We start from the raw sequence: 26,783 nt of genomic DNA on the forward strand, positions 1-26,783 counted from the left end.
GGCAGCACTAAACCACTGAACCACCCGGGCTGCCCTATCTAATTATGTTTTAAATAATCATTTTTAAAAACCTGTATTGAATCATATTGCTTATACTCATATATTCAATATATCATGTTTTAAGTTATACAGTATATTATAGTAGAAGGTAAACTGGATTTGGGAGTCAGAAGTCATAATCCAGGCTTTTCTAATAAATGAGATACTAATAAAACAAAGCAAAACAATCGCAAAATAAAAGAACTAAGATCAGCATTTCCCAAAATATGTTCAGTTGTATTCAAATGTATAACATGCCAATGGAAGAAATGATTCTGTGGTCAAATAAATTTGGAAAATACTTCAAACTGCAGCCTCATCTTTATCCTAAAATAAATAATGCATGTTGGTATATTAAAAGTGTTGATTAATCTTGTACAAAAGAAGCTTGTTTCACTCTAAAAGCATTTCCCAAATTTATGGAACCATGGAGCTCTTTTATACTCAGAACACTTATGAAACAGCTTATCCCACCGAAACAGTATTTATAAGAAAAGGCAGACATTAGGAAGTGCTAGTAAAATGATGTCTAATGTTCCCACCAAAAAGTTTCGGAGCAATCTGGAATAGAGTTATACTAGGTTAATGATTAAGCAATAATTTCTCCTAGCATTCTCTACTGGGTGTATAAAGTGGCATTAGCTTTCTGAGGGGCTATTTGGCAAAATGTATCCAAATTCTAAACATACTCTTTGCTCCATTACATCACTTCTAGAATTTTACCTTAAAGGAAAGAACTAGATTAATGTATAAAGACACATTTATAAGGATATTCAATATAGCAGTGTTCATAACGGAAAAAAAACAGAGTGACCTAAACGTCCAGCAATTTGCTAAACAAACTACAATATGTTAAAATAATAAAACACTAGATAGTCATTACAAGGGTGATCCATATTTACTGACAAAGATATCTGTAACACATTGACAGAACAAAAGAACATTAAAAAATCGTGGTCCCTTACATGTAACATTTCCTATTTACATATACCTACAAATTATGTGGAAGAATTCTTACTAAAAATCTTAACATTTCATACCCATCAGAATATCTATTACTTATAAAAAAAAATAGAAAAAGAAAACAAGCGTTGGCATGATGTGGATATGAAGAAGCTGGAGCCCTTGTGCATTACTGGTGTTAATGTAAAATGCCAGTTACCAAAGGAAACAATATGGCAGTTCCTCAACAAGTTAAACAGATGTACCATTGATTCAACAAATCCATACCTGACTATATATACAAAAAAGCAGGGACTCAAACAGTTATTTGTATACCAAATGTTTGGCTATTATTCACAATAGCCAAAAGGTGGAAACAACCAAAATGCCCATCAAATGATAAATGGATAAATGAAATGTGGTATACATACGCTAGTATGAATATTATCCAGCCTCAAAAAGGAAGGACATTCTCACGCGTGCTACCATACAGATGAAACTTGAAAACATTATGCTACTAAGTCTAACACTAAAAAGACAAATAACTATGTGATGCCACTATGTGAAGTACCACTATGTGAAGTACCTAAAGTAGTCAAATTCACAGACTCAAGGTAGAACAATAATTTGCAGGGGCTGGGGAATGGCAGGAAGGAAGAATTATTGTTTAATGGATACAGAGTTTCAGTATGGGATGATGAAAAGGTTCTGGAGATGGATGGCATGGTTGCACAACAGTGTGAATGTTTTTTAACAGCACTGAACTGAAAAAAAAAAAGAAAAAGAAAAAAAAACAGCACTGAACTGTACACTTGAAAATGGTTAAGATGTTAAGTCTGTGTTATGTCTATTTCACCAAAATTGTTAAAGGTTAAAAAAAACATTAGCATTGGTTATCTTCAGGTAGAGGGATTATAGGCAATTTTAATTTTTAAATAGTTTTCTATTTTTTACTGACTTCTTCCCCTCTGGTTTGTTTTGTTTTTAAGTCAATCAGAAATTTCTACAATTAGAAAAAAAAAATTTGGGGAGCAAAATCATTCCCTAGCAGCCATCAAGTGAGTCTAAGAGGCTTTGCCTAATTACTGTATCTTTTTACCTCTAGGCTTACAGTGCAAATTATACCCACAAGTAGAACTGAAGGAAATGATAGTTGTTCTCCTCAATCACTCAAAAACACTTTCAGTGCCAAAGGACACCTACTGTGGCCACATACGGGGATGTATACATTATATCTGTTAATTTCACATATGCTTCAAAAATTATCATATGAAGCATCTACTGATATGATTTATTGATATCTTTCTTTTACAGACAAGAAAATTTAAGTATTTTTAATTATACTCAAGATGTACAGGATATACTTTACAGTTTTTCAAAAAGCAGTTGCAAAACTGAATGATTTCATTTCTATTTTTTAAATAAAGAGGCGTGTGTGCATGGTTTTATGTATACACTGGAAAAATAGGCACCAAAAATGTTAACACTAGTTATCTCTGAGCAGAGGGATTAATGGGGACTTACACTTCTTTTATAATTGTTTATCTATAATCCTTAATTTCTTATCATCGCAAATGTATTCCTTTTGTATTAAGCAAAGGATTTATAATATTATATAGCAAATGGTAATGTTGTAATGATTAATAAACATGAAAACTAATTACATTTTATCATAAAGAAATTCATCTAACATCTTAAGAAATCAAATTGTAACTTTAGAGTACTACCACAAAATGGTAAGAGAAAAAGTCATCACGTAGAATTCCACTTACATTCTATCTTTTCTTTCTTTCCTTTCTTCCCTTTAGAAGAAGTAGATGAACGAGATGATGTAGCAGACTGGGCCCCTGATGAATGCTGGGAGGTAACTTCCACAGAGGACAGATCATAGGCAGACTTCTTGCTAGAATGGTCCTCCTGAATGCCCAAATTGCTACCACTGATACTGTCAAAGAACAAGCAATAGTGGTTAAAGAATGAAATAAAAAGTCTTAAGATATAGCTAAAACTATGGATATTTTTAAATCTATTTAATCACAAGGAGAATATAACTATAATCGAAGATGCCTTCCACTTTCTTTTTCTGTTTTCTTACTACCATAAGCTTGGATTGTTCCCTTTGGCTCAATTTATTACTAAGAAAATTTTAAGGGAGTTGTCTACTGAAGCAAAACCAGTAAAAATGGATAATTCAGACACATAAAAGAAAAAATATAATGTTGGATACTGGAAAATGTGGCCTCCATTTCTATTGAAATTCATCATTTAATATGTTATTTATTTTTCTCCTGATAATATGTTCTTCAACCTAGAAATAAAATGCAATAAATTATCCTTATTGGTGATATTATTAAATATCATCACAATTAAATCTTTGTAAGTTTTGATTTAAAAATTTAATCTTTTCTTTAGAGTTCAAAATTTAAAACTATAATACTTTGCCTACTTTAATTTTAATAGTTCTTATTTTCATAGGTCTAACAAGATAGAATTTTCAAAAGATCACCCAATAATTTTATGTGAATTAAAATTTGTAATTTGTGAAGAAAATTATATTGACTATGAGTAATTACAGATTATTTTACATGGTAACAAAATTTAGGGAGGAAATTCTCTCTGGCAAAATCTGATTCACCTACTGTATGGCTTTGTACAAGCAACATAACCTGGATGCTTCAGTTTCCTCCCTCAAGCAGGAACAGTACAAAAATACTTATCATATCAGGCTATTTTAAGAATGAGTTAATATAAAAATAAATAAAATTAATTAAACTAATTAATTAAAAAAAGAATGAGTTAATACAAGCAAAGCCCCCTTAGTCCTCTCAGTTCCTTGCACCTTGTGTCTAATAAATATTAATATTGTAATATTGTTCTTTATCAAAGCCTTGCAAATGCTTAGATATTCTCCCAATTAGAAAAAAAAAACAATGTACTTATTTACTAGCATCATGCAGTTAATGATCTATCTGGTCATCCTTCCTCAATTCTATCACAAAAAATCATTACTTAATTAACCTTTAACTTATATTAGTTATACCATGAAAGAGTTTCCCAATATCATCCTCTACTAGGGATTCACAGATCAACTTAACAACGTATATTGTGCTTATTGTGTGCCAAGCCCTGTTCTAAGTAGTTTGTATTTCACTGAATACTCACAACACTCTATGAAGCAGTACAGTTATTTTCCCCATTTTACACAGAAGAAAACTGAAGCACAGGGAGTTAAGTAATATGCCCAAAGACGAACAACTAATATCAGGAGAGCCAGGATTTAAACCCAGACAGTCTGGATCCAGAGCCCATGTTCTTAATAAGCTCTGTGCTATGCAGCCTCTACATGTATCTTTAAACCAACAAAATTGACTCATAGTCACATCATAGTTCTCATTGTAAAATTTTCTCTTTGGATTTTATCCCATATTACCAACATATTCTTACTTAGGTTCGAGAGCTGATTTTCTTTCTGTCAAAGTTCCACTCCCTGGAGAGGAGACAAAATCATCTTCATATGAAACACTGCTTAGAGGTGTTGTGATGGCATTTAAAGGCCGTGATGCTGAGGTTCCTCTTTCAAACCCTGTTAAAAGTAGTCATTGAAATGTGCTTTAAAACAAAAACAAACTACAAGCAAAGCATTCCATGACATATGGATTAACAACATGGATTCAGAAACATTTTAGTTCGCTTTATTAGTGTTTCTTTCCAATCCATCTTTATAACTAACAATATATTTATAACTTTTTATTAGGGAAATTTTCAAACATACAAGAAAGTAGAGAAAATGGCATAGTGAAACTAAGGTATCCATCACCCCCCAATTTAACAATTATCGATATATGACCAATCTAGTCTCAACTAAACTTCCTATTCTCCCCATTTCTCACTCTCCTCTGAGACTATTTTGAAGCAAATCCTAGAACACATACCATTTCAATGTAAGTATTTCAATATAACGGTAAAATTTTAATGAGAATCTAATAGGATTTAAGAAAAAACACAATTCTCTTGCCAAAAAAAAAAAAATGAGAATGTTGATTTAAAAGCACCTCGCTTTCATAAAAAAAAAAAAAAACTTCAAAATTACCACCTACAGGAATAAATAAATGTTAATAAAAGATCAATGGCATACAGAGGTCTGCACAAGATCATAACAAGTAGCTAAATATGAAATCTAGGAAAATGCAATGTGATATCCAGTTCAGCATACGATGAACAGATGAAATCAACTCATTTATCAAGTAAGTTGTTCACTATGTAGAATGGAAATAAAAACCCACAGTGTACTGATATCTGACTTAAAGCTCAGCCTCATTCTCTAACCTGGAAATTCTAAAGTTATATTAGCATAAGATGGGTAGAATCTACCTATAGTAGGAAGAAAAGAAAGAGGGACTTGAAGGAATTCAGTTCATCATAGAAAAGGAAAATTGTGTTGCAGGATTTCAAAGATAAGAAACAAACTTCAGAAGTCAATTGCTTCATGAGCCAAATATATGTAGCTACATTTCTGTTCAAAGTCCATTTTTTAAAATTTATTTAAATAATCTCTAAAACCACCACTAGGCTCAAACTCACAACCCTGAGATCAAGAGCAAAATTTTTTTTTTTTTTTTAAGGATTTTATATCCATGAGAGACACAGAGATAGGCAGAGATATAGGCTGAGGGAGAAGCAGGCTCCTCATGGGGAACCCAATGAGGGACTCAAACCCAGGACCCTGGGATCATGCCCTGAGCCAAAGGCAGATGCTCAATCACTGAGCCACCCAAGCATTTCAAAGTCTGACTATTTTTAAAATTAGTTTTGACAAGCACTAATGGTTTACATATCAGAAATGTTACCACAGTTCCCCTTCTCAATTCTTGACCACTACATTCCCAAAGACTCACAAATCATGGTATTAAAGAAATACACGGGCAGCCCCAATGGCTCAGTGGTTTAGTACCGTCTTCAGTCCAGGGCCTGATCCTAGAGACCCGGGATCGAGTCCCATGTCAGGCTCCCTGTATGGAGGGACTCTGTGTCTCTGCCTCTCTCTCTCTCTGTGTGTGTCTCTCATGAATAAATAAATAAACTCTTAAAAAAAAAAAAAAAGAAAGAAATACACGTTATTTACTATCTAAATACATACCGACAGTCACAGAAAATCTAGCATACACTTGGTACATACCAATTCTGAACACCAGAAAGGAATATCTCTAAATTAGACCAAAATTTCTACACCTACCAACTATTGGTTCATGACAATAACAACTAAAAGATGAAATTTTAAAGATGAAACTGTAATACTTTAGTTGAAATCTGCAGATAACTTAGATTAATTTAGATAAGTCTCTATCATCCTCATAATGAACAATGAAAATTTGTACTTAAGTATTATCTTGTACAGAATTATTAACTGATTTATCTTAACCTAACATACAACTAGCACAAAGCTTACTTATTTTTCTCACCTTTTCCATACAGCTGATATGACTTTGTAAAAATATTAATGACACTATGTGGACTTCCCTTTGCCAATTCTTCCCATGGTCCTTTGCTTTCTGTACTACCTATGTGCCCAAAAAGTGGCAAAAATTTTTCAGCTTCCTTCTGAAACTCTTTGATGGGTTCATAACCATTTCTTTCTCCAGCACAAAATTCCTTTTCCTTTAAGATTTCTGCTACCTTCAACGGAGGCTGTACATCTTGTCCTCCTTCTTCTTCAGAGAGACTCCCTTCACTAAGAAGAGGCCCTTCACTGACTGAATCTGTGCTGGAACCAAGAGACAATTTAGCTTTGTCTTGAGAAGCTTGTATATCAGAGCTGGAAGAGTCAGTCTGCCTCTTACACAACTGTGCCAGGAGCCCTTCTGGTTTAGGACCAGGGGATCTGATTCTGAACCTTGATATGGCAGTATGCGGTCTTATCATCTCAGGAAGCTTTTTAAATTCACTGAGGTTGCCTACACCAGGAAGATCATCATCAAAAGTTGCATGAGATACACAGGTTCCCATCATCTTTTGAATTCGGGCAGAGAAAACATCTTCAGTATCCTCTTTCACAGGTGGACTTATAGCCTTGGTCCAAGGTTCATCTTCTTGCAGTGTTTTCTGTACATCATACTCAGTGTTCCATGCTGACCCATAATTTATGTTAGCCCCAGCTAATTTCTTGGCTTCACTTTCAATCCTGCTGGACAAAGAAGCAGCTGTTGCTTTCAAGGCTTCAATACGATCCAGTTTACTCTTATACTGGCTGGCACTAGGTTTTAACAAGGCATCTGGATGAGCAGCTGGTGAGGTCAGGTATGGTTGAGGTGTAAAAGTTAATGGCCCTGAGGCCACAGTATGATTCTTCCTGGTTGGTAAAATAGATTCAAGATCCTTATGCAAAATTCCTGCATGCTCTAGACTCAAGAGATGGGAAAGTAAATTTCCAGCTGTTCCAATAAGAGGCTGTGGTTGAGTATTCTGGACTCGTGGGCTCAATCTGTCAGGCTGCATCCACGTAGGTTCCATCAAGTCCCTTCTGGAAATGAAAGTCATAGTATGTTAGTTAACACAGTAACTCATGACTAACCCATCAGGTTTTTTTTTTTTACTTTTTTTTCTTATCACACTTACCACCAAAACAAACAAACAAACAAAAAAAACAAAAAAAAGACAAAGAGGATAAAAAAGATGAAGATCACTCATAGCTAAACAATGAGAAAGAGACACTATTAATATTTTATTTAGAATTATAACTTTCCAAATATTTTTCTACATGTGATGAGTTTTTTGATGACATTTTCATAAAAATGGACCATTATCATTCAAACTTTCTTCAACACATATTTTTAAACTATTATTAGAGAGAAGGCTTCATAACCTTTAAAACTCTGTGAACAAAATTCTTTACAACATTGGTTCTACTGTTTCCCTTAAAAATAATGTTATATACGGGTGCCTCGGTGGCTCAGTATGCTAAGTGTCTGCCTTTGGCTCATGTCATGATCCCAGGGTCCTGGGATAGAGACTTGTGTCAGACTCCCTGCTCAGCAGGAGCCTGATCCTCCCTCCCCTACTATCACTCCCCCGGCCTCCCGTTGTGCTCTCCCACTCATGCTCTCTCTCTCAAATAAATAAAAATCTTTAAAAAATATTTTCAAAATTCTTAAGAAAAATAATGTTATATAAAAGAGAAATGCTTAAGATTGCTAAATACTAACATAGGCATTGTATTCATTATTCTAATCAACACATATTTAATAAACGTTTAACACTGTACATATTGAAGAAATAAGGAGATTATTATCTCAGGTTAAAAAACTTAATGAATATCAATGAGTATCAATGCAAAACTATGAATACCAATTATAAATACAGAATACAGAGTAGGGAGTCCATTAAGTCTAAAAACAGAATAAAGATGTCTCAGATGACATTATTATTCATCTATGTTTCCAGACCATGGACACTCTGTATATTAAGGGATATTATAAAAAAAGTAAAGGTCAATGTTAACTATTAAGTAGATGCTTATAGAAAAATAACATGAAATTCTGTCCTTGGTCTTGTCCATAATTTTGGATGATGACTAAAGATATGCTTATCAAATTTGCAGATGACAGAAAGCTAGGAGGCATGGCTAACCCAACAAATTATCAAATTATGATTCAAAGTTATTTAGACAGGCTGCAACTAGTACGGATAAATGTGAGGTCTACCAATTAAATTCAAAAGAATCATCTGGAGGAGGGTAACCAGAGTAATAAGAGAACTGAAAAGCATGTCATGCAAGGTCTGGTTGGAAGTTACTTTGTACAGTCTTTCATATTGAGGGACTGCTATGAAAATGGAATGAAGGAAAACCAATGCATATATTCTATGCCACGAAATATTAGGACTCAAACTAAGCTGGTAGTAATGGGAACACAAAGGAAGTTATAAATATAAAAGATACTGCTGAGTAAAAATCCAAGATCTTTTTAAAATTTTATTTATTTATTTAAGAGTTTATTTATTTATTCATGAGAGATACGCAGAGAGAGGCAGATACAAAGGCAGAGGGAGAAGCAACTCCCCACAGGGAGCCCAATGTGGGACTCGATCCTGGATCCTAGGATCACAACCTGAGCCGAAGGCAGATGCTCAACCACTGAGCCATCCAGGTGCCCCAAAATCCAAGATTTTTAAATTTAAGTATTTAGAACGCCAATTATGTGCCAGGCCTTATGCTGATGCTAGAGGAACAGGAGAGTCAAAAATTCAGTCAAAAATTTTTTTCAGACAAAAATTTAATCCAGTTAAAACTTATTCTTTACTCTTTAGTTTCTCAAGATCTAGCAGGGATAAGAGACTAATAAAGAATTAAAAAAAACGAATTAAAATACAATGTCATACATACTAATATAATATATATAAAGTTCAACAGAGTGTGGATAGAAAACAATAAAGTCTGCTAGCCAAGGAAAATGGCTTTTGAGCTAGATCTTCAAGGTCTTCAAGGTCAGATATGTAATTTGGAGTTTCCCAGGTACCTAAGGAAGAATAGGGGACATGAAGGGCCAGGAAAAGAAATGTCATGCTTCCAAGCATAAAGTAACTGAGATATGCTGAAACTACTAACAGAAATGGGGAACCTAAGAAATGAATAGAGGGAAGTGGAGGCAACAGATTATATATCACAGGTTGTTGCAGAAACCTGATGGTAAAAAAAAAAAAAAAAAAAAAAAAGGAAAGGAACATGTGTAAGGTAGTAATAATAGATCTGTCTTACATTCAGTTTGTTTTTAACACTGGATAATTTATTTAGAATTAGAAGGAAATTCAGGGAAAGGTAAAAGAGAAGACAGGAAGCCAGCAGAGTATGTCTGACAATAATAATGGGACTGAGATGAACTACAGAGTATACCTACCTAAAGGTATTCAAGTTCAAAAAATTTTTAAAGTTTATTTATGCTTGAAATTTGAAAGGTATTTACAACCTTAAATAAATCATATGAAACTTATTGGGAGGCACTGTGTAGAGTGGTTAAAAGCACAGGTTTCTGGAATGACTGCTTAAGTTCAAATCCCTCTCCACCACTAATGTTTTGACATTTGAGAAAGTTAAATTCTAGGCCTCAATTGTCTTTTCTGTAAAATGGGAATAACTGGAGTGCCTAACTCAAGAAATTACAAGAATTAAATAAGATAACAAATGCAAAGTACTTCGATCAGTGCCTGGAAACTACAAGTACTCAATAAATGTTAGCTAACTTTATCAGTATTCTTATTCTTTCGGAGGAGGAAGGATGGCGTGAAAGGACCATGTGTATTAACCTATAATTGAGAAGTGATTTTTTATTTGTGTGTTCTCAAAGAAGGGTTTCAAAATCTTTCTCTTTCTAAAATGGTTAAAGTATTTAAAACCATATCATCTCAAAACCACCTCAAATTCCATGCATAATTTACTTCTACTTCATTGCAAACAATATATTACAGCAAGAAAAAGATTTTCTTAAGAAAACGTAAAGGAATGGGGCGCTTCAGTGGCTCAGTCAGTTAAGTGCCTGTCTTCAGCTCAGGTCGTGATCCCAGGAGCCCCACATTGGGCTCCCTGTTCAGTGGTCAGCCTGCTTCTCCCACTCCCTCTGCCTACTACTCTGCCTACTTGTGCTCTCTTCCACTCTCTCTCAAAGAAGAAAAGAAAAGAAAAGAAAAGAAAAAATAGAAAGAAAAGAAAAGAAAAGAAAAGAAAAGAAAAGAAAAGAAAAAAAGAGAAGAGAAGAGAAGAGAAGAGAAGAGAAGAGAAGAGAAGAGAAAAGAAAAAAGAAAAGAAAAGAAAAGAAAAGAAAAGAAAAGAAAAGAAAAGAAAAGAAAAGAACTTAAGGTCAAAAAGTCCCCAATCAGCAATCTAGCCCTTGTTCATACGTTCACATGCATATTCAAATATCAGAGTTACAATAATAAACTGGAATGAGTCACATGAAGAAGTTTTGATTAGTAATGCAGATATGCCTTTTGAAAATTATTCACCACAAATACTTTAAAATATTAATTTCACTGTGATTTTCAACCAATAAAGTTTTATTGTGTGTTTAGTTCAGAGAAAGCAACAGTGCTTCCAACTGTAGGATCTCTGGAAGGACTTACATTTATAAACACTGGATATAAAAAGACAGGTAAAAGGGTATGCAATAAGTATAGATGTACACCATGCTTAAATATCCACCAGAAGATATTAACCAATTTCTAAATAAACTTCTTGCTCATGTACAAGGTCAGTCAACAAAATTCATTAAGCATAAAACCACTATAGTAAATTTCACGGGAAAAGAGAACCTTAATCATCTTTCATTCTCCCCTTCTTACCTTGCAAGAGGCTGTGGAGGCTCTGATAGAGACATGTCACTACTGGAAGATGCACTTAGGGGACGTTCCTGTACTTTGTTTTCTTTGTCGGATTCTCCAGAAGGCTGATACCCGGGTTTAGTCTAAGAGAAAAGGATATCAAAATTACGTGACTCCAATCACAAACATATACTCAGGGAGTACATAAGACAAATATTAAGTGAAATGTGGGGGCTTTTTCTCTTAAACAAAATCAGTTCATATTTAGTCTTAAGCAGCCACTACAATTAACAGCAAAATTACATCTGATATTCAAGAAAGGCACCTAATACTAACTGCATAATCTAAAGGAAATAATACTCTTCTAAACCTCAGTTTTTTCACCTAGAAACACTAGTAGCATTTACCTTCTCAGGGCCATGAGGACTTTTTTTTTTTTTTTTAATTTATGAGAGACGGGGGCGGGGCAGAGACCCAGGCAGAGGGAGAAGCAGGCTCCATGCAGGGAGCCCAACGCGGGGCTCAATCCCAGGTGTCCAGGATCATGCCCTGGACTGAAGGCAGCACTAAACCGCTGAGCCACCAGGGCTGCCCCAGGCCATGTGGATTTATTGAAAGTTTAAAGCCTTTAAAACAGTCTGTGGTATACTCAATGTTATTTTTAAAAACAACAGCAATACTCAAAAAATTATCACATACATTAGGATATTCTCTAATTTCAGCATAGATCACAAAACTAGGCTTTTATTAACAATCTTTTTGCTTAGAAATACAGTGAAAACTAGGCAAGGATATAACTAATAGCAATGATGAGAGGAACAGAGATCAGTAACAGTCATTCTGGGAAATTCTGAGCACTTGTTTTCAATTATGTTTATCAAAGTATTCTCCACATACAATAAATTTCATGAAAAGGTCAACATTATTACAAATATTGTCTGAACATCAGGAATGAGGGTAATGAAATGGCAAATAAGCCTTTTCTAATCACAAATGACTTCCCTCTGCATCTCTGACACTACTGTTACCTGTGTTTCCTGGGTAGCTTGTTGATGTGGCGGCTCTTCGAGCAAGGTCTTTTCTAGGAGCAGTTTGGAGTAAGTGTCTTGCAGTCGCCTAGTTACTGATGGCTCAGAGGGAGGCACATTTTTTACTTTAGTAAAGGCTTCTTTCTGTTTCCGATAGAGCTCCTGTAATCGTTTGTTCTTCTGCTCAGTGGCCTCCTTTTGAGCCTTTTTCTCTTCATTTTGCTTCCTCTTCCTTTCCTCCTGCTGTCTAACGATGTACTGCCGTACCTCATCTGTATCATAATGGCGCTTTTTGGAAATAACAGGTGGATCTTCATTAGCTGTTATTTTGTCAGGTTTTCTTTTTACTGGGCTATGACTCCTAGCAGCTTGCCCTGGTGCTGATGACTTCTGATTCTGTAACTCTCCTGTCTCTTGCCTTGCAGCCTGAACTGCAGAATCCAACTGTAGGTCATCAAGAATTCCACGAATTTCAAGAGGTAAAAAGTCCTTATTTAAGGCAGTATTTTCCTCCTGTTTATTGTCTGGAAGAGATGGAGCTAATTTCTTTGTGTTATTTTCAGACCGAGCTCTACTTCTCGAACGTTCTGAGTTTCGTGGAAGATGTCTATGTGAAACATCCAATCTAGGATCAGATTCTGCTCTTCCAATATGACAGCCTGCAAAGTATGAACTATTAGTGATATATTAAAATCCTATATTCATTCCTAAGATTTATTGCAGTGAGGAGAAAATTAGAGAATTTCACTTTATTTTAATCTCAAATTCAAATATCCTAAGAAGTTGTTTAAAGAATATTATAGAAGAAAAGAAAAATACTTTTTTTATAGAAGAGAACAATTTCAATCTTTATAAAAACTATACTTACTTGGTATTTTAAAAATGCACTTTTAATATTTCTGAAATACAGATCTTATTGTTGACATGAATATTTAACTATTAATATTAATAGAGAATTACTATTTATTTCCCATGTGCATATTTAATGTTACCATCTCTCTCCATTCCCAAGCCCTAAAACAGGTGTTTAAAAATCAACAATGTTGGGCAGCCTGGGTGGCTCAGCAGTTTAACGCCACCTTCAGCCCAGGGTATGATCCTGGAGACCTGGGATCGAGTCCCACATCGGGCTCCCTGCATGGAGCCTGCTTCTCCATCTGCCTATGTCTCTTTGTGTGTCTCTCATGAATAAATAAAATCTTTAAAGAAAATAAATAAATAAAAATAAAAAATAAAAATCAACAATGTTAAAGGGCAACAACTCTCCAACAAATAACGAAAAAAAAATCAAACATATATATGAAACTTGTTTTATAATCTAAGTGTTTGTTGATATGGTTAATTTTAAACTAAGAATGTATGTGAGTTTATTTACAAGCTAGAGGAGAGTGAAGAGGAGTAAATGCAAAGTATATATATATATATATATATATATAGACTTCTACGTACCAAATTATAGTTGTCATTGCATTTCTTACTAAATCCATTCTAGAAGTTCAAATTAGTCAAAGCAAATTTTGTTACTGAAAAGGAAAGCTGACCTATAGGTAACTTATATTTCATTTCCCAAAATTAGTGTTCATGACAAAAATAATTATTTCAAAGAGCATTTAAGAGATTTCAAAAAGAGAAAAGCAATGGACTTGAGGGTCAAACCAAAGAGTTATAGAACCTAGATCAAATTTTGCCACTCACTTATTGTATACACCCTTGAAGAAAATCACTTCTCTCTTGGGGCCTGTGTCCTAATCTGTCAAATAAACCCAATATTGCAAATGTGTGCCTGTGTTTTTGTATATGGGGATAAGACAGATTGGACTTAATTCCCTTAAGTCTAATAAAATCTAATTAAATGATGCTTTTCTAGTCACATGGCAGCTAAATGTAATTAATGTAACAAATAGAATTCTTAATAAAAGTCACCATAACATCTATATGTGGAAATTATCCACAGAGAAGCCCAATAGAAAATTTCTTAAAAGCTACATTCACAATTATAAACCAAATTCTTTTTTTTTTTTTTTAAGATTTATTTGTTCATGAGAGACCAGAGAGAGAGAGGGAGAGACACAGGCAGAGGGAGCAGCAGGCTCCCCATGGGGAGCCTGATACAGGACTTGATCCTGGGTCCCTGGGATCATGACCTGAGCCAAAAGCAGACGCTCAACCAATGAGCCACCCAGGTGCCCCATAAACCAAATTCTTAAAGCATTCTCAAAAGAGTACTTTCACCTCCTCTAAGTACTTACACAAGCAATTTTTAATTGCTCTTCTCAACAATTTTAATTATTGAAAAACAATTTAATAACTTAATTACTCACCAGATTTAGTAGTTCTTTCTCTTCCACTTCTGTCACTTGACACTGTTCTTCGCTCTTTTTGCTCCATTCTGGGTGCAGGCCCCAGAATCTTCTTTACTAATTTTTGTCCATCTCGCCAAGAGGATGTACTTATCAGGCGACTACTACCTAAAAGAAAAAAAAAAAAAAATATATATATATATATATATATATATATATATATATATATATATATATACTGGGTTGAATTTAAAGCTTCAAGTTTATCTCTAACAAGTATATCTAGACAACCATACAGATTTTGTAACTAATCTTATGCTTATCTTACACCAAAGTCAAAAGGTTTACAATCTAATTTTTAACATAATGTCCCCAAATATCAGTTTGTTTAAATCTTGATTTATCCATACATTTCACTCAAATAAGTGTAAAATGCTTTGAAAGTTAAGTACCAAATATTGACAATTCCCAAAATCTCAAGAAGTAGAGCACCAATCCAACAGTGTGGGCACAGAACAAAAATATGTCTTAACTATAATAAATGTTTGCTTTACCAACGGTACCTGGCACATAGTAAAGTATATGTTTGTTGAATGAACAAATGACTTAAGCATAGGAAAAAAATCTGAAGAAACATATCACAGTTAACAGTGACTACCTTTGAAGGGGATGGTATCATAGGGAATTTCACGTTGTATTTTATAGATACATTATTACATATTACCTTTTTAAGCATAAAACAATGATACTCAAAAAGCAAATATCATTTTAAATTGCCCTCATTATAAAAGTTCATAAAAATAAAAAATATGGTCCATGACTAAGAGAAAAACTTTTCATTTACTACTTTCAGATTGTAAAGAAATTAAAATCAGACCATCATACTCCAACACAGGTGCAGTACTGCATATCTTTTTTTAAATTATAATTTCCATAAGAAATATGAGAAACATTCTTGCGGTAAGAGAAAAAGATAAAATTTTATGAATACAATGATAACAATCATTTATTATGATTTTAAAACTGCTGTAAGGAAATAAAATACTGGTACTTTAAATGACGGTGGTTTTCTTCTATTTTTAAGCTGTGATGCTATTTTAATAAATTTATAATACAAGACAGCCTATTTAGAGTTGCTTTTTTTTAAAAGATTTATTTATTTTACAGAGAGAGAGAATATAAGCAAGGGGAGTGGCAGGCAGGGGGAGAGAGAGCAGCAGACTCCCTGCTGAGCAGGGAGCCCAAAGTGGGGCTCGATCCCAGGACCCTGAGATCATGACCAGAGCTGAAGGCAGATGCTCTACCAACAGAGCCACCCAGGTGCCCCTAAGCTCTTTTAAAAAGGTTTCAATTTAAAAGTTTAAGCAAGGGATCCCTAGGTAGCTCAGCGGTTGAGCGCCTGCCTTCTGCCCAGGGCGTGATCCTGGAGACCCGGGATTGAGTCCCACATCGGGCTCCCAGCATGGAGCCTGCTTCTCCCTCTGCCTGTGTCTCTGCCTTTCTCTCTCTCTGTGTGTCTCTCGTGAATAAATAAAATCTTAAAAAAATAAATAAAAAAGTTAAAAGGTTTAAGTGAAAGTGCAGTTTAATGAAAATATCCAGTATGAAAAACATGAATTATAAATCTGTGTATGTTTATGTTTTTGCATCTTGTTATTAACCTTAAATGATCTGAAATATTTAAATGGCTTTAAGTTTATTGCTCAATCTATTTATAAGAAACTTTATGTTCTTAAGCAAAATGAGAGAACAGGCTTCTCTTCGATTTCAGCTTAATTTTCCAAATCAAAAGCAAGCAACCATGAACATACTGGATAGTTATTTATAAATGTTGGCTTTTGAATATGCCATGCAGTTATTTCTAAATTCTGGCTTTCTCAAATAGTCTCAAACAGTCATTGGTAGAAAAAGAGGATTTTCACTATAGATAAACTATTAATACAGCTTTAGCACATTTAATGACTCTGTCTCTGGGTCACTGCACAGTGCATACATAGGAATTAGCCTACCACAAAGCTGAATAAATACAATCCAAGATAGGTATTTGTAAGTTGGTAGTTTTCCCAAAGCTTCATTTCAAACTATGCCCTAGCAAGAGTATCACATAATGCTACATGAAAAATAACACTTTGTCATATTTTTTTCATGTAAAAATTAGTTTATATTCTGATCATTCATGTTCTTATAAAATTTTATTTTTTTACTTGGTAGCTCAGTCAGTTAAGTATCTACCTTCAGTTCAGGTCATAATCTCAGGGTCTTGGGACCAAGACCCACACTGGGCTCCTTGCTCAGCCATGAGTCTGCTTCTCCTTCTCTCTCTGCCCTTCCCCCCACCCAGGCTTGTGCTCTCTCTCCTCTTCTCTCAAATAAAGAAATAAAATCTTTTTTAAAAAGTTGTTTTTTATTTTTATACAGCCAGGTCATTCTGACATCTAGAATTAATGAGTGTCACAAAATACGTTATTTGACATTCTATCGATTAGCCTATGACCAGAAAAGCAAGCGCCCGGTTAAAATCCCATGTCCCATCACTCCTGCTCCATATTCCCATAAGACCTTGTAAAGTCCCTATGATACATTCTTCACATTTTATTGTAACTATGTATGTACTATTTTCCTGACAAGATTATAAGACCCCAGAGGGCAGGGGCCATGTGTATCCTGCTTACTGTACTGCCCAATTTAGAATAGCACAGTGCCTCACATACAGCAAGTGCTCACAAGTATCTGCATAGTGAATGAATGTAAGAGTGATTGGTTCTGAATGTCTCCAAACTGAGTGACAAATTCCCAACTTCCTCTACTCTCTAGCCCAAATTACCAAGTAACATGAATAGGACAGCTAAATAGCTATTTTCAGGACAGCCAGAAATAATTACTATTAATGGAATCATACCTAACATTTGAGTGCTTACTATGTGTCAAATACTGAATGCTTTTAGGTTTTAACTATTTTAGTTTTCACAAGAACCCTGTGAGAGAAGTACTACTGCTTTCCCATTTTACATATGGGGAAACCAAGGGACACTAAAATTAAGTTACTCACCAAAGGAACAAAGCTAGACATGACAAAACTAGGTTATAAATCCAAGCAACATGAACTGAGCCTGAAGTGTTAATTACTATAAAACTAGGGAATTCTCTCTTTCACAGTCCTGATCTATTTAGACTCTGGACTGACCACTACTGGCACGGGCTGCCAGGTTTTCTCATGCAACATTTATTCTCTTATGAGAATAAGTGAAGGAACTTAGTGACAATTATAAGCAGTCATTTTATATAAAAAGTTCAATACAGATTACCTTTAATCTGATTTTTTTTTTAATATTTTACTTATAAATAAATTTATTTATGCAGAACTCTATATGTATTTTCAAATTTACACTTTAGATCTGTAATTGAGGTTGATTTTCAAATTTATGTGTATAGCTAGCATATTCCCCCAGATTGGAACTTAAAAAGACAGACGCTCAACTACTGAACCACCTAGGTGCCCCTAATGTGATTAATTTCCATTAAAAATAATGATATAAAAATGGGGGAGAATGTGTTCAGTATTATAGTGAACATAAGATTTCGTGGGTATATACAGATGTGAAAACTTATCAAACTAACATTCTAAATATACATTATACAACTTATTCTAACGTTAATTATACCTCAATAAAACACATATGCAAAATAATGATACGTAAAAACGTACTGACTTTTTCTATGTGCCATTTGGTTAACAAACATTTATTTCCATATAGAATGACATTTCAGCATTGTATAATTTTAGGGTGTACATGATATTGAGAAAACTAACCTGTTTTGCCTTCTGGACTTGACAACTGTGTTACCTTTTGGACTTTTCTTACTGGCTTGACCACTTTCTTCTCTTTACTTTTTTCAGCAGGTTTCTCTTTCATAGAGATATCATCTGGAAAGCAGAAATATTTATAGTAAATATTATAATGATTTCTACCCATTCATCCTCTCCCCAGTATGAAAAAATCAGTATAAAGTATATGATTCGGCAGGGAGGAAAAAACCCTTCACTGAGGCTACTTCTGCGAACCATAAGCTACAAATGTCAACTCCTCATACAGAAAGGTCTAAAGATTATCACTACCCCCCACTGTTAGATTCAAATCCTTTATTTTTTGTTTTGTTTATTGTTGGTTTTTGTTTGTTTGTTTTCAGAAAACCCTTGAGAAATTTACCTCATTTTCACAAACTGGAAGAAGTTACAAAAGTAATGCTTTCCAAGCCAGGGTCATATCATTTATAGAATGTCATAGGTAAGCACTTTCATAGACTCCTATTTCACTTATGTAACCTGAAGATATTCATGAACTTCTAGAATAAAACTTTATAAAATACTCAATATAATATTCTCAAATTATGTCAAGGTATTTCACACATAAATTACTAATCACTAATTTTTTAAATTCCAATCTGGGGGAACACGCTAGCTATACATATAAATTTGAAAATCAACCTCAATTACAGATCTAAAGTGTAAATTTGAAAATACATATAGAGTTCTGCATTCTGCGTAAAGTGAAAGTGTGAGTCAAAGGCCATAAAGCAGGAGCATACCTGAGAAACAGCAAGCTGGTCAGTGTGAGTGAAATGAACAAAGAGAAAAGTAGAAAGAACTAGAGTCCAAGACATAACTGAGGGCCAGATAGTGCTGCGCTTTACACATCATTTTAAGAACTTCAGGTTTTACTTAAGAATGAGATTGAGAGGTTTTTGGAAGTTTGGGGGCAAACAAATGGTATGATCTAAATTGAATTTTAACAAGCTTACTCTAGCAGCTGTGATCAGAACAGATTAATTAAAGGACAGAAGTAGGATACCAGTGAGAAGGCTACTGCAAAAATCATGCAAGAGACACATAGTGGCTTGGAGCCAGGGAGTAGTGGTGACAGAGGTGGAGAAAGTGGTTATACTTTAGAAATATTTTAGACAATATGGGATCCCTGGGTGGCGCAGCAGTTTGGCACCTGCCTTTGGCCCGGGGCGCGATCTTGGAGACCCGGGATCGAATCCCACATCAGGCTCCCGGTGCATGGAGCCTGCTTCTCCCTCTGCCTATGTCTCTGCCTCTCTCTCTCTCTCTCTCTCTCTGTGACTATCATAAATAAATAAAAAAAAAAAAATTAAAAAAAAAAAAAGAAAAAGAAATATTTTAGACAATATGAAAAATAAGGTCTAAGAAAAATAGGAGAGTCAAGGACAACTCAAAATTTGGGGCCTGAACAAGTAGAAAGATAGGATTAACGGAGATGGAGGGACTACTGGAGGAGTAGTTTAAGGGGTATATCATGACCCCGTTTAGTTAGCTCCATTTTGGATATATTAAGCTTGAGAAACCCATTACATATCCAAAGGGAGATGTGGAGTTAGCAACTAGATATGAGTTTGAGTTCAGAGAAGTCTGGGTCAGAGACATAAATTTGGGAATGATCAGCAACAGAAAATATTTAAAGCCCTGAGACTAGGTGAGCTTGCCTAGTGTGCATATAAATAAACAGTAGTAGTAGTAATAGTAGAAGGAGGAGGAGGAGAAAGAGAGAGAGAGGAAGAGAAAAAAAAGTGGGGTAAAAAAAAAAAAAAAGGATAGATCCAAGTACTGAGACCAGGGTATGACTATGGTTAGGTATCAGGGAGTTCATTAGGAAAAAAAAAAAAAAAAAAAAAAACCACCGCCACCAACCACTGAAAAGGACACCTAAACTCAGGAGGAAAATCAAACATTTAAGATATACTAGATTGCAAGTGAGAACTTTCAAAAAAGAAGTGACTGATTATGCCTAATGTTGCAAAGAGATAAAGAGAAAACTGAGAATTAAACCTTGGATTTAGCAATGTAGAAGTCACTAATGACCTTAATATTAGCAGTCCACAGAGAAGCTGGGGCAAAAACCAAATAGAAAGGATTCAAAAATGAAACGGGGGAGAAAAACTGGAGACAGTGAGTATAAGGCAACTTTCTGATTGTGCTAAAAAAAGAGAAACAAGGCAGTAACTGAAGAAAGCAAGGCCAAAAGAGAGGCCCTTTATGATGGCTGAGATAATACCACGTGATCAAACACTGTGTTAATGGGCATGACCCTGTAGAGAGGGAAAACTACATGAAGCAAAAGAAGAAATAAGGACAAAGTAATAATGCCCTTAAATACACAAGAGTAAATGGAATCTGAAACACAAGTAGATGGGTCAGTCCTAGCTAGAAGAACAGAGTTCAACCATCGTGAGAGAGAAGGTTGTTTTTCGTTTTGTTTTTTTAAGCAGGCTCCACACCCCAAGAAGGCAGTCTTAATAGACCTCTTGAAGAATTCTTTGACATATACCATTATTCTAGTCTGTAAAGATACTGCTGTATTAAAGTATACTGTTATTATCCCTATCTCACAGATGAGAAAACCAAGGAAGAGGGGTTACGTAACACTGGTAGTATATATAGGTAGTAAGGGGCAGAGCCAGAATTTGATTCTTTTTACGCTGATTCCAAAATCTTTGCCCTTAACTATTATATTATATACTTCCTTTCCACGGAGGAAAAAAAAATTCTGAATATAGTGTTCCAATAATAATAGTAGGAAAACTGGACTGGACACTTAATACTGTAAAATTTACTAGTAAAATCTCTATGGGGGCTTCGTAGAAAAATCTCGGGCTTTAGAGTCAGCCAGAGTTGGCTTTGAATCTTGGCTTCGATTCTCAACTACCCTATACAACCTTGGGAAAATTACTCTGTCAAAAAACCCCAGAAGTCAAAGAACACAGCATCTTGCCCCAAATTGTACCAAGTGTTCAATAACTAATGACGTTCTTTTATAACCTTCCTATTTCCTTCTTCCAATCTTCCAGAAGTCCCTCCTATTTCCAGTTCTGTAAATGTATTCCCTTCCTAGAATGGTTTTTCATTCTGCATCTTACCCTCATGTTAGTATCATCTTATCTGTATCTGCCAAATTACTGACCATCTGAAAGATCTCAGAGGTCTAGCAGAGGTAAACTTCAATTAGACTCAGCTATGTTTCCTTCAAATCAGACAGGCCTGACTTTAGAGTCCCTCAGGTTAAAAATAGCCTAGTTTCTGTCTCATCAGCCATGTATGCTAATTTTAATTCTGGAACAGAGCCTAGGTGCTAAGAAAGCCTTATGACTGAAACCACAATTACTTTTGTATACCATGCAGTTAAAAAAGAGAAATATCTTTAGTTTGGTGACAATTTTATGTTTAAAAACTGACGTTAGATAGCATACATGATAAAATACACAAAATCTAAGAAAGTTTTACTCTCACCTGCAAAGTGAAGTGCTAAGTCTCGATACAGTTCTCTACTCATGCTTTGAAATTCAGCTTCCTGCCACACTTTCCCATCAGGTGTTCGAATCTTGGTCTCTGAAGGATTGAAGCCTAATTTACACCAACAATACAAAACTTTCTTATCAAAGCTGCTTTATAAATTGTTATACTTTTTAAAGTGAGATATAATTAACATACTATAAAATTCACTTTTATTAAAGTACACAGTTCAATGGTTTTTAGTATATTCACAAAGTTATGGACCTACCTCCACTATCTAATTTCCTGTACCCATTAATAGCCTATCTATCATTAGCCATTAATAGCCCTATCACTCCCTCTATTCCCTGGCAACCACTAATCTACCTGCCATCTTCACGGATTTGCCTATTCTGGACATGTCATAAATAGAATCACACAATATATGGCCTTTTGTGTCTGCCTTCTTTCACTTAACATAATGTTTTCATTGACTGTATCACACGTATCAAAGCTTTATTCCTTTTTATATTGAATAATATTCCATTGCAGTAACATACCAACATTGTTTATCCACTCATCAGCTGATGACACTTGTAATGCCTCTACTTTTAGGCTAGTATTAACACTGCTATGAACCCTCACATACAAGTTATCCAGTGGACATATGTTTTCAATTCTCCTGGGTATTATGCCTAGGAGTGGAATTGCTAAGTCATATTGTAACTCCATGTTTAACTTTCTGAGAACTGCCAAACTATTTTCTAGAGGAGCTGCACCATTTGACATTCTCATCAAACGTATGAGGGTTCCAATTTCTCCACTTCCTCATCAACACTTGTTATCGTCTCTTGTTTTTGTAAGAACCAACACTTGTTATTGTCTCTTGTTTTTTAAGAACCAGTGGTTGTGAATGGTATCTCACTATGGTTTTAATCTGTGTTTCTCTGATAACAAATGGTGTTTAGCAGCTTTATAAAAGCTTTTAAAAGAAGGATGCATAATTAGCAACCACATAATGTGTTGACAAATACTGTTTGGAAAATGTAAGCTTCAGTGAGATAAAGTAATATACATTTGTTTAAAAAGACTAGAAATGGAGAAGCAAGCACTAAACTAAATGATAAGAGAATGTCAATCATAAATTATGGATTTCAGAGACAGAACTACTCTTCTCAGGACTAAGAAAGAAACAAGACTAATTCTTTTATCTTTGAAGACAGACATTAATTGCCACCATCTGTCTGATTTTGCCTATGGCTGAACAAACGGACAAGTTGCTATCTACACAAACAAAATGCACCCAAAGTGTGGAAAACAGGTCTTTAAAACATATTTGTTCAATTTCTCAACAAACATTATATACATGTGCTATTTCCTAGGGATTAGTATTCTTACTTTGAATTTATCTGTGCTCTTTAAGAAATACACTGAACTTGGAATGTTATTTTACAAAATAATAAAATAATGAATATGGATGATAACCATAGTAGTATAAAGATTTATATCTTCAGATAGGCTCAACTTACCAAAGAATTGGCTGCCAATAAATATTTGTAAAATTAAATCGAGAACACTAGAGTCAAAATTGGTAAAAGCACTTAGAAGTGTTAAATATACTAAATTGATCACATGTCTAATAGAAATTAATCTATTCAGCTCTTCAGTGCAATAGCATAAACTTAATTTCACCGGACATTTGTGACAAGGGACATGTGATCATGCCTATTCAAATAAAAAATTTATAAATGTAGTGTCATCTGTTGCAAGTTATAGTATGTAATAAGAAAGTATGGCAATCCCATGACAATCTCTCTTTCAACTTTTCATCACAATCACCTCCAATTCATGTCTCTGCATTCAACTCTTATTATTTTTTCTCCTCTTGAGGAAACATTTATCTCTATAGAAGCCTTTTTTTCTTGTTGCATCTTTACTTATAAGTTAACTTTAAGAAGCTTTCAATATCTACAATAGTTTCCAATAGTTTCTTTTTCTGTCCCCCAATTTTACAGTAGCTCCCCCTTTACACTTTGCACAGTTTCTGTTACCTAAGGCCAACCATGGTACAGGATCAGATGATCCTCACATCATCAGAAGGTCAAGAGTAGTAGCCTAATGCTACATCACAGTGCCCACATCAGTCACTTCATCTCCTCACACCGCAAGCCATCATTTCACAGCATCACAAGAAGGATGAGGACAGTACGTAACTTTTATTACAGTGTATTGTTATAATTGCTCTATTTTATTATTAGCTATTGTTGTTAACATATTACTGTATTTCATTCATAAATTAAACTTTATTATAGGCACATATGTATAGGGAAAAATAGTATTTATAGGGTTTAGTACTGTCCAGTTTCAGGCATCTACTATGGGGGTCTTCAAATGTATCCCCAAGGATAGGGGGAACTACTGTATTTTCATTCTTTGTCCCTCTTATTTTCTTAATTCAACTTACCAAATAGAATTTAAAAATTACTGCATTTATGTTCAAGACACTGTACTAAGCTCTGAAATAAAATAAGGATGACCAATATAAGATCTTAAACTTCAAGGCATTTATACCAGGAAGAAAGATGTATGCAAACAACTGTGTGAGACAAAAATCACACACACACTGTTTGTGTTTACTTCTTCAGATTTTGAAGTAGAATCACAGAACATTTCCTACATCTTTAAAGAAAAAAAATACATAAACGAAAAACCAAGGTTTGGATGAGCTTAGTATACTAACAACTGTATAAAAAGAGAAAATAAACACACACACACACTCTGTGTATGTAAAAATTATTTCTGGAAGGATATACAAATTGTTAACACAAGTAATCAGAAAAGGAACCAGGTAGTTGGAACACAGCAGCTTTTCAAGGTACACCCTTTTCATCTTTTGAATTCTGAACCAAGTGAATTATTATATATTTGAACAAATGAAATTAAAATGTCACTTTAAAATATAGCATATTAAAAAATATATATATAGCATATTAAGATCCTTTTGATTTACACTGCCAAAAAGTTGACAAAAAAGTTTTTCACTACTGGGAAAAAAAAATCCATTGTTCAGGACATTGGAAACCATATTATGATTTCTCAAATGCATGCTATGTTTCATAAAATAGTCCCCAAGCATTCGAATTTAAAATATTTTAATACAAAAACTAACAGGTTAAAAAATTAGTAAGTCAAAGGCATATGGGAAATCCAGTCACCAGCTCAAAGGAAGTTAAGATTTGAAGATTTTTATTCCAGTTCTTTAGAGCTGTGTTTTGTTTTGTTTTGTTTCTATTTTTAATTTTTAGATTTTTATAAATTATTAAATAAAATATGGATCTAAGTTGGCCATCTTAACTTTCCCTTATTGGAATAACTTTCAGAACTTTGATTTCTAGAATAAATTTCTAGACAACCTTAAACGTACAATCTTCATTTAATGGATCTGACATTAATATAGCAAATAACGACAACCTTAAACGTACAATCCTCATTTAATGGACCTGACATTAGTATAGCAAAAGTTCTGGATAATCGCTATCTCAGAACCAACAAGAACATTCTGACCCCACCATTTGCTATTTGTTCTGTTAAAAGCATGGATAACTACATGGTACACAAATGACTAGAAGGATATGAAATAATTTAATTAATATTACATTAGACCAATCCTAGATAACAGAGCAAGTTTTCAGTATTCTCAAGGGAACTGCTCATAATTTTATCACAAATTAGCAAGGATAAAATTGTTGCTAATATCCATCCAATAATTGTCATAAATTACCCATCTTTTATTTAATTTACAATGAATATCACTATTAACACATAATAAGCAACACAAAATAAAACTGAAAATTGCTCTAACTCTACATATAAAATTTATTCTGGAGAAAAAGATTAAAACACCTTAGGACTACAAAGAACTGCAAAGCTGGTCAGAGAAAAGTTAGCACTTGGTAGAAAATTACAAAACAAACTATGCCAAAACTGTCCTACTTTGTTAACAACTTAAAATTCACAGAAAAAAAAAGAATCTTTACAGTATTTTGATCTTTAGACACTTATCTAGAAAAGTCGATTTTCTTTTTTTTTTAAATTCAAGAGAGACACAGAGAGAGGCAGAGACACAGGCAGAGGGAGAAGCAGACTCCCTGTGGGGAGCCTGATGCAGGACTTGATCCCCGGACCGTGGGATCACAACCTGAGCCAAAGGCAGATGCTCAACCACTGAGCCACCCAGGTGCTCTGAAAAACTGAACTTTAAAAAGCATCCACAAAAGAAAGGCTACAGTAGCAGAAAGTTTAATGACAAAAGCCTAACAGAGAGTAATCTGAGCAATGAAACTAACTCTTTATATTAAAAACGTAATACGCATAAACCTGAAAACAAGTTCAGGAACAAAAAAATACAAATTCTTAAACCACCATATATAAAAACTTGAGTTGCCTACAAAACAGAAATTCTCAGGGATCCCTGGGTGGTGCAGCGGTTTGGCGCCTGCCTTTGGCCCAGGGCGTGATCCTGGGGACCCGGGATCGAGTCCCACGTCGGGCTCCCAGTGCATGGAGCCTGCTTCTCCCTCTGCCTGTGTCTCTGCCTCTCTCTCTCTCTCTCTGTGACTATCATAAATAAATAAATAAATAAACAAACAAACAAAAATTCTCTTGTAGAAGTATTTTCCCAATGAAAATCTATCTATATTGGTATAAATCTGATTTAACTTTTTTTAGGGTATAAATCTGATTTAAATATTTGTATTCTCAAACATAGGGGAGAAACAGTTACTGCCAAAACTCAAAGCTTAAAATAGTAACAGGATAATCAGTGCCAAAATATTCTGTAACTAAATGTAACTGGAATTGACTAAATTAGCTTTTAAATAT

At 34.4% G+C, this 26,783-nt stretch overlaps 1 protein-coding gene across 4 annotated transcripts in view; it reads right to left on the reverse strand.

Moving 5' to 3' along the window:
* CEP350 (centrosomal protein 350) overlaps positions 1 to 26,783 on the reverse strand; it is a 151,298-nt gene that overhangs the window by 88,337 nt on the left and 36,178 nt on the right. For 3 of the 4 annotated variants that reach the window (XM_041756348.1, XM_041756369.1, XM_041756337.1), the window contains exons 7-14: positions 21,921 to 22,034; positions 18,426 to 18,539; positions 14,636 to 14,782; positions 12,315 to 12,973; positions 11,308 to 11,429; positions 6,441 to 7,498; positions 4,426 to 4,564; positions 2,754 to 2,926 (exon numbers count right to left, since the gene is read on the reverse strand). In XM_041756348.1, coding sequence (XP_041612282.1) covers positions 2,754 to 2,926; positions 4,426 to 4,564; positions 6,441 to 7,498; positions 11,308 to 11,429; positions 12,315 to 12,973; positions 14,636 to 14,782; positions 18,426 to 18,539; positions 21,921 to 22,034 — 2,526 coding nt within the window. The remainder of the gene's footprint in view (positions 1 to 2,753; positions 2,927 to 4,425; positions 4,565 to 6,440; positions 7,499 to 11,307; positions 11,430 to 12,314; positions 12,974 to 14,635; positions 14,783 to 18,425; positions 18,540 to 21,920; positions 22,035 to 26,783) is intronic. The other variant, XM_041756359.1, reaches the window with a different exon arrangement.

The sequence above is a fragment of the Vulpes lagopus genome, chromosome 1 (assembly GCF_018345385.1).
Source record: "Vulpes lagopus strain Blue_001 chromosome 1, ASM1834538v1, whole genome shotgun sequence".
NCBI lineage: Eukaryota > Metazoa > Chordata > Mammalia > Carnivora > Canidae > Vulpes > Vulpes lagopus.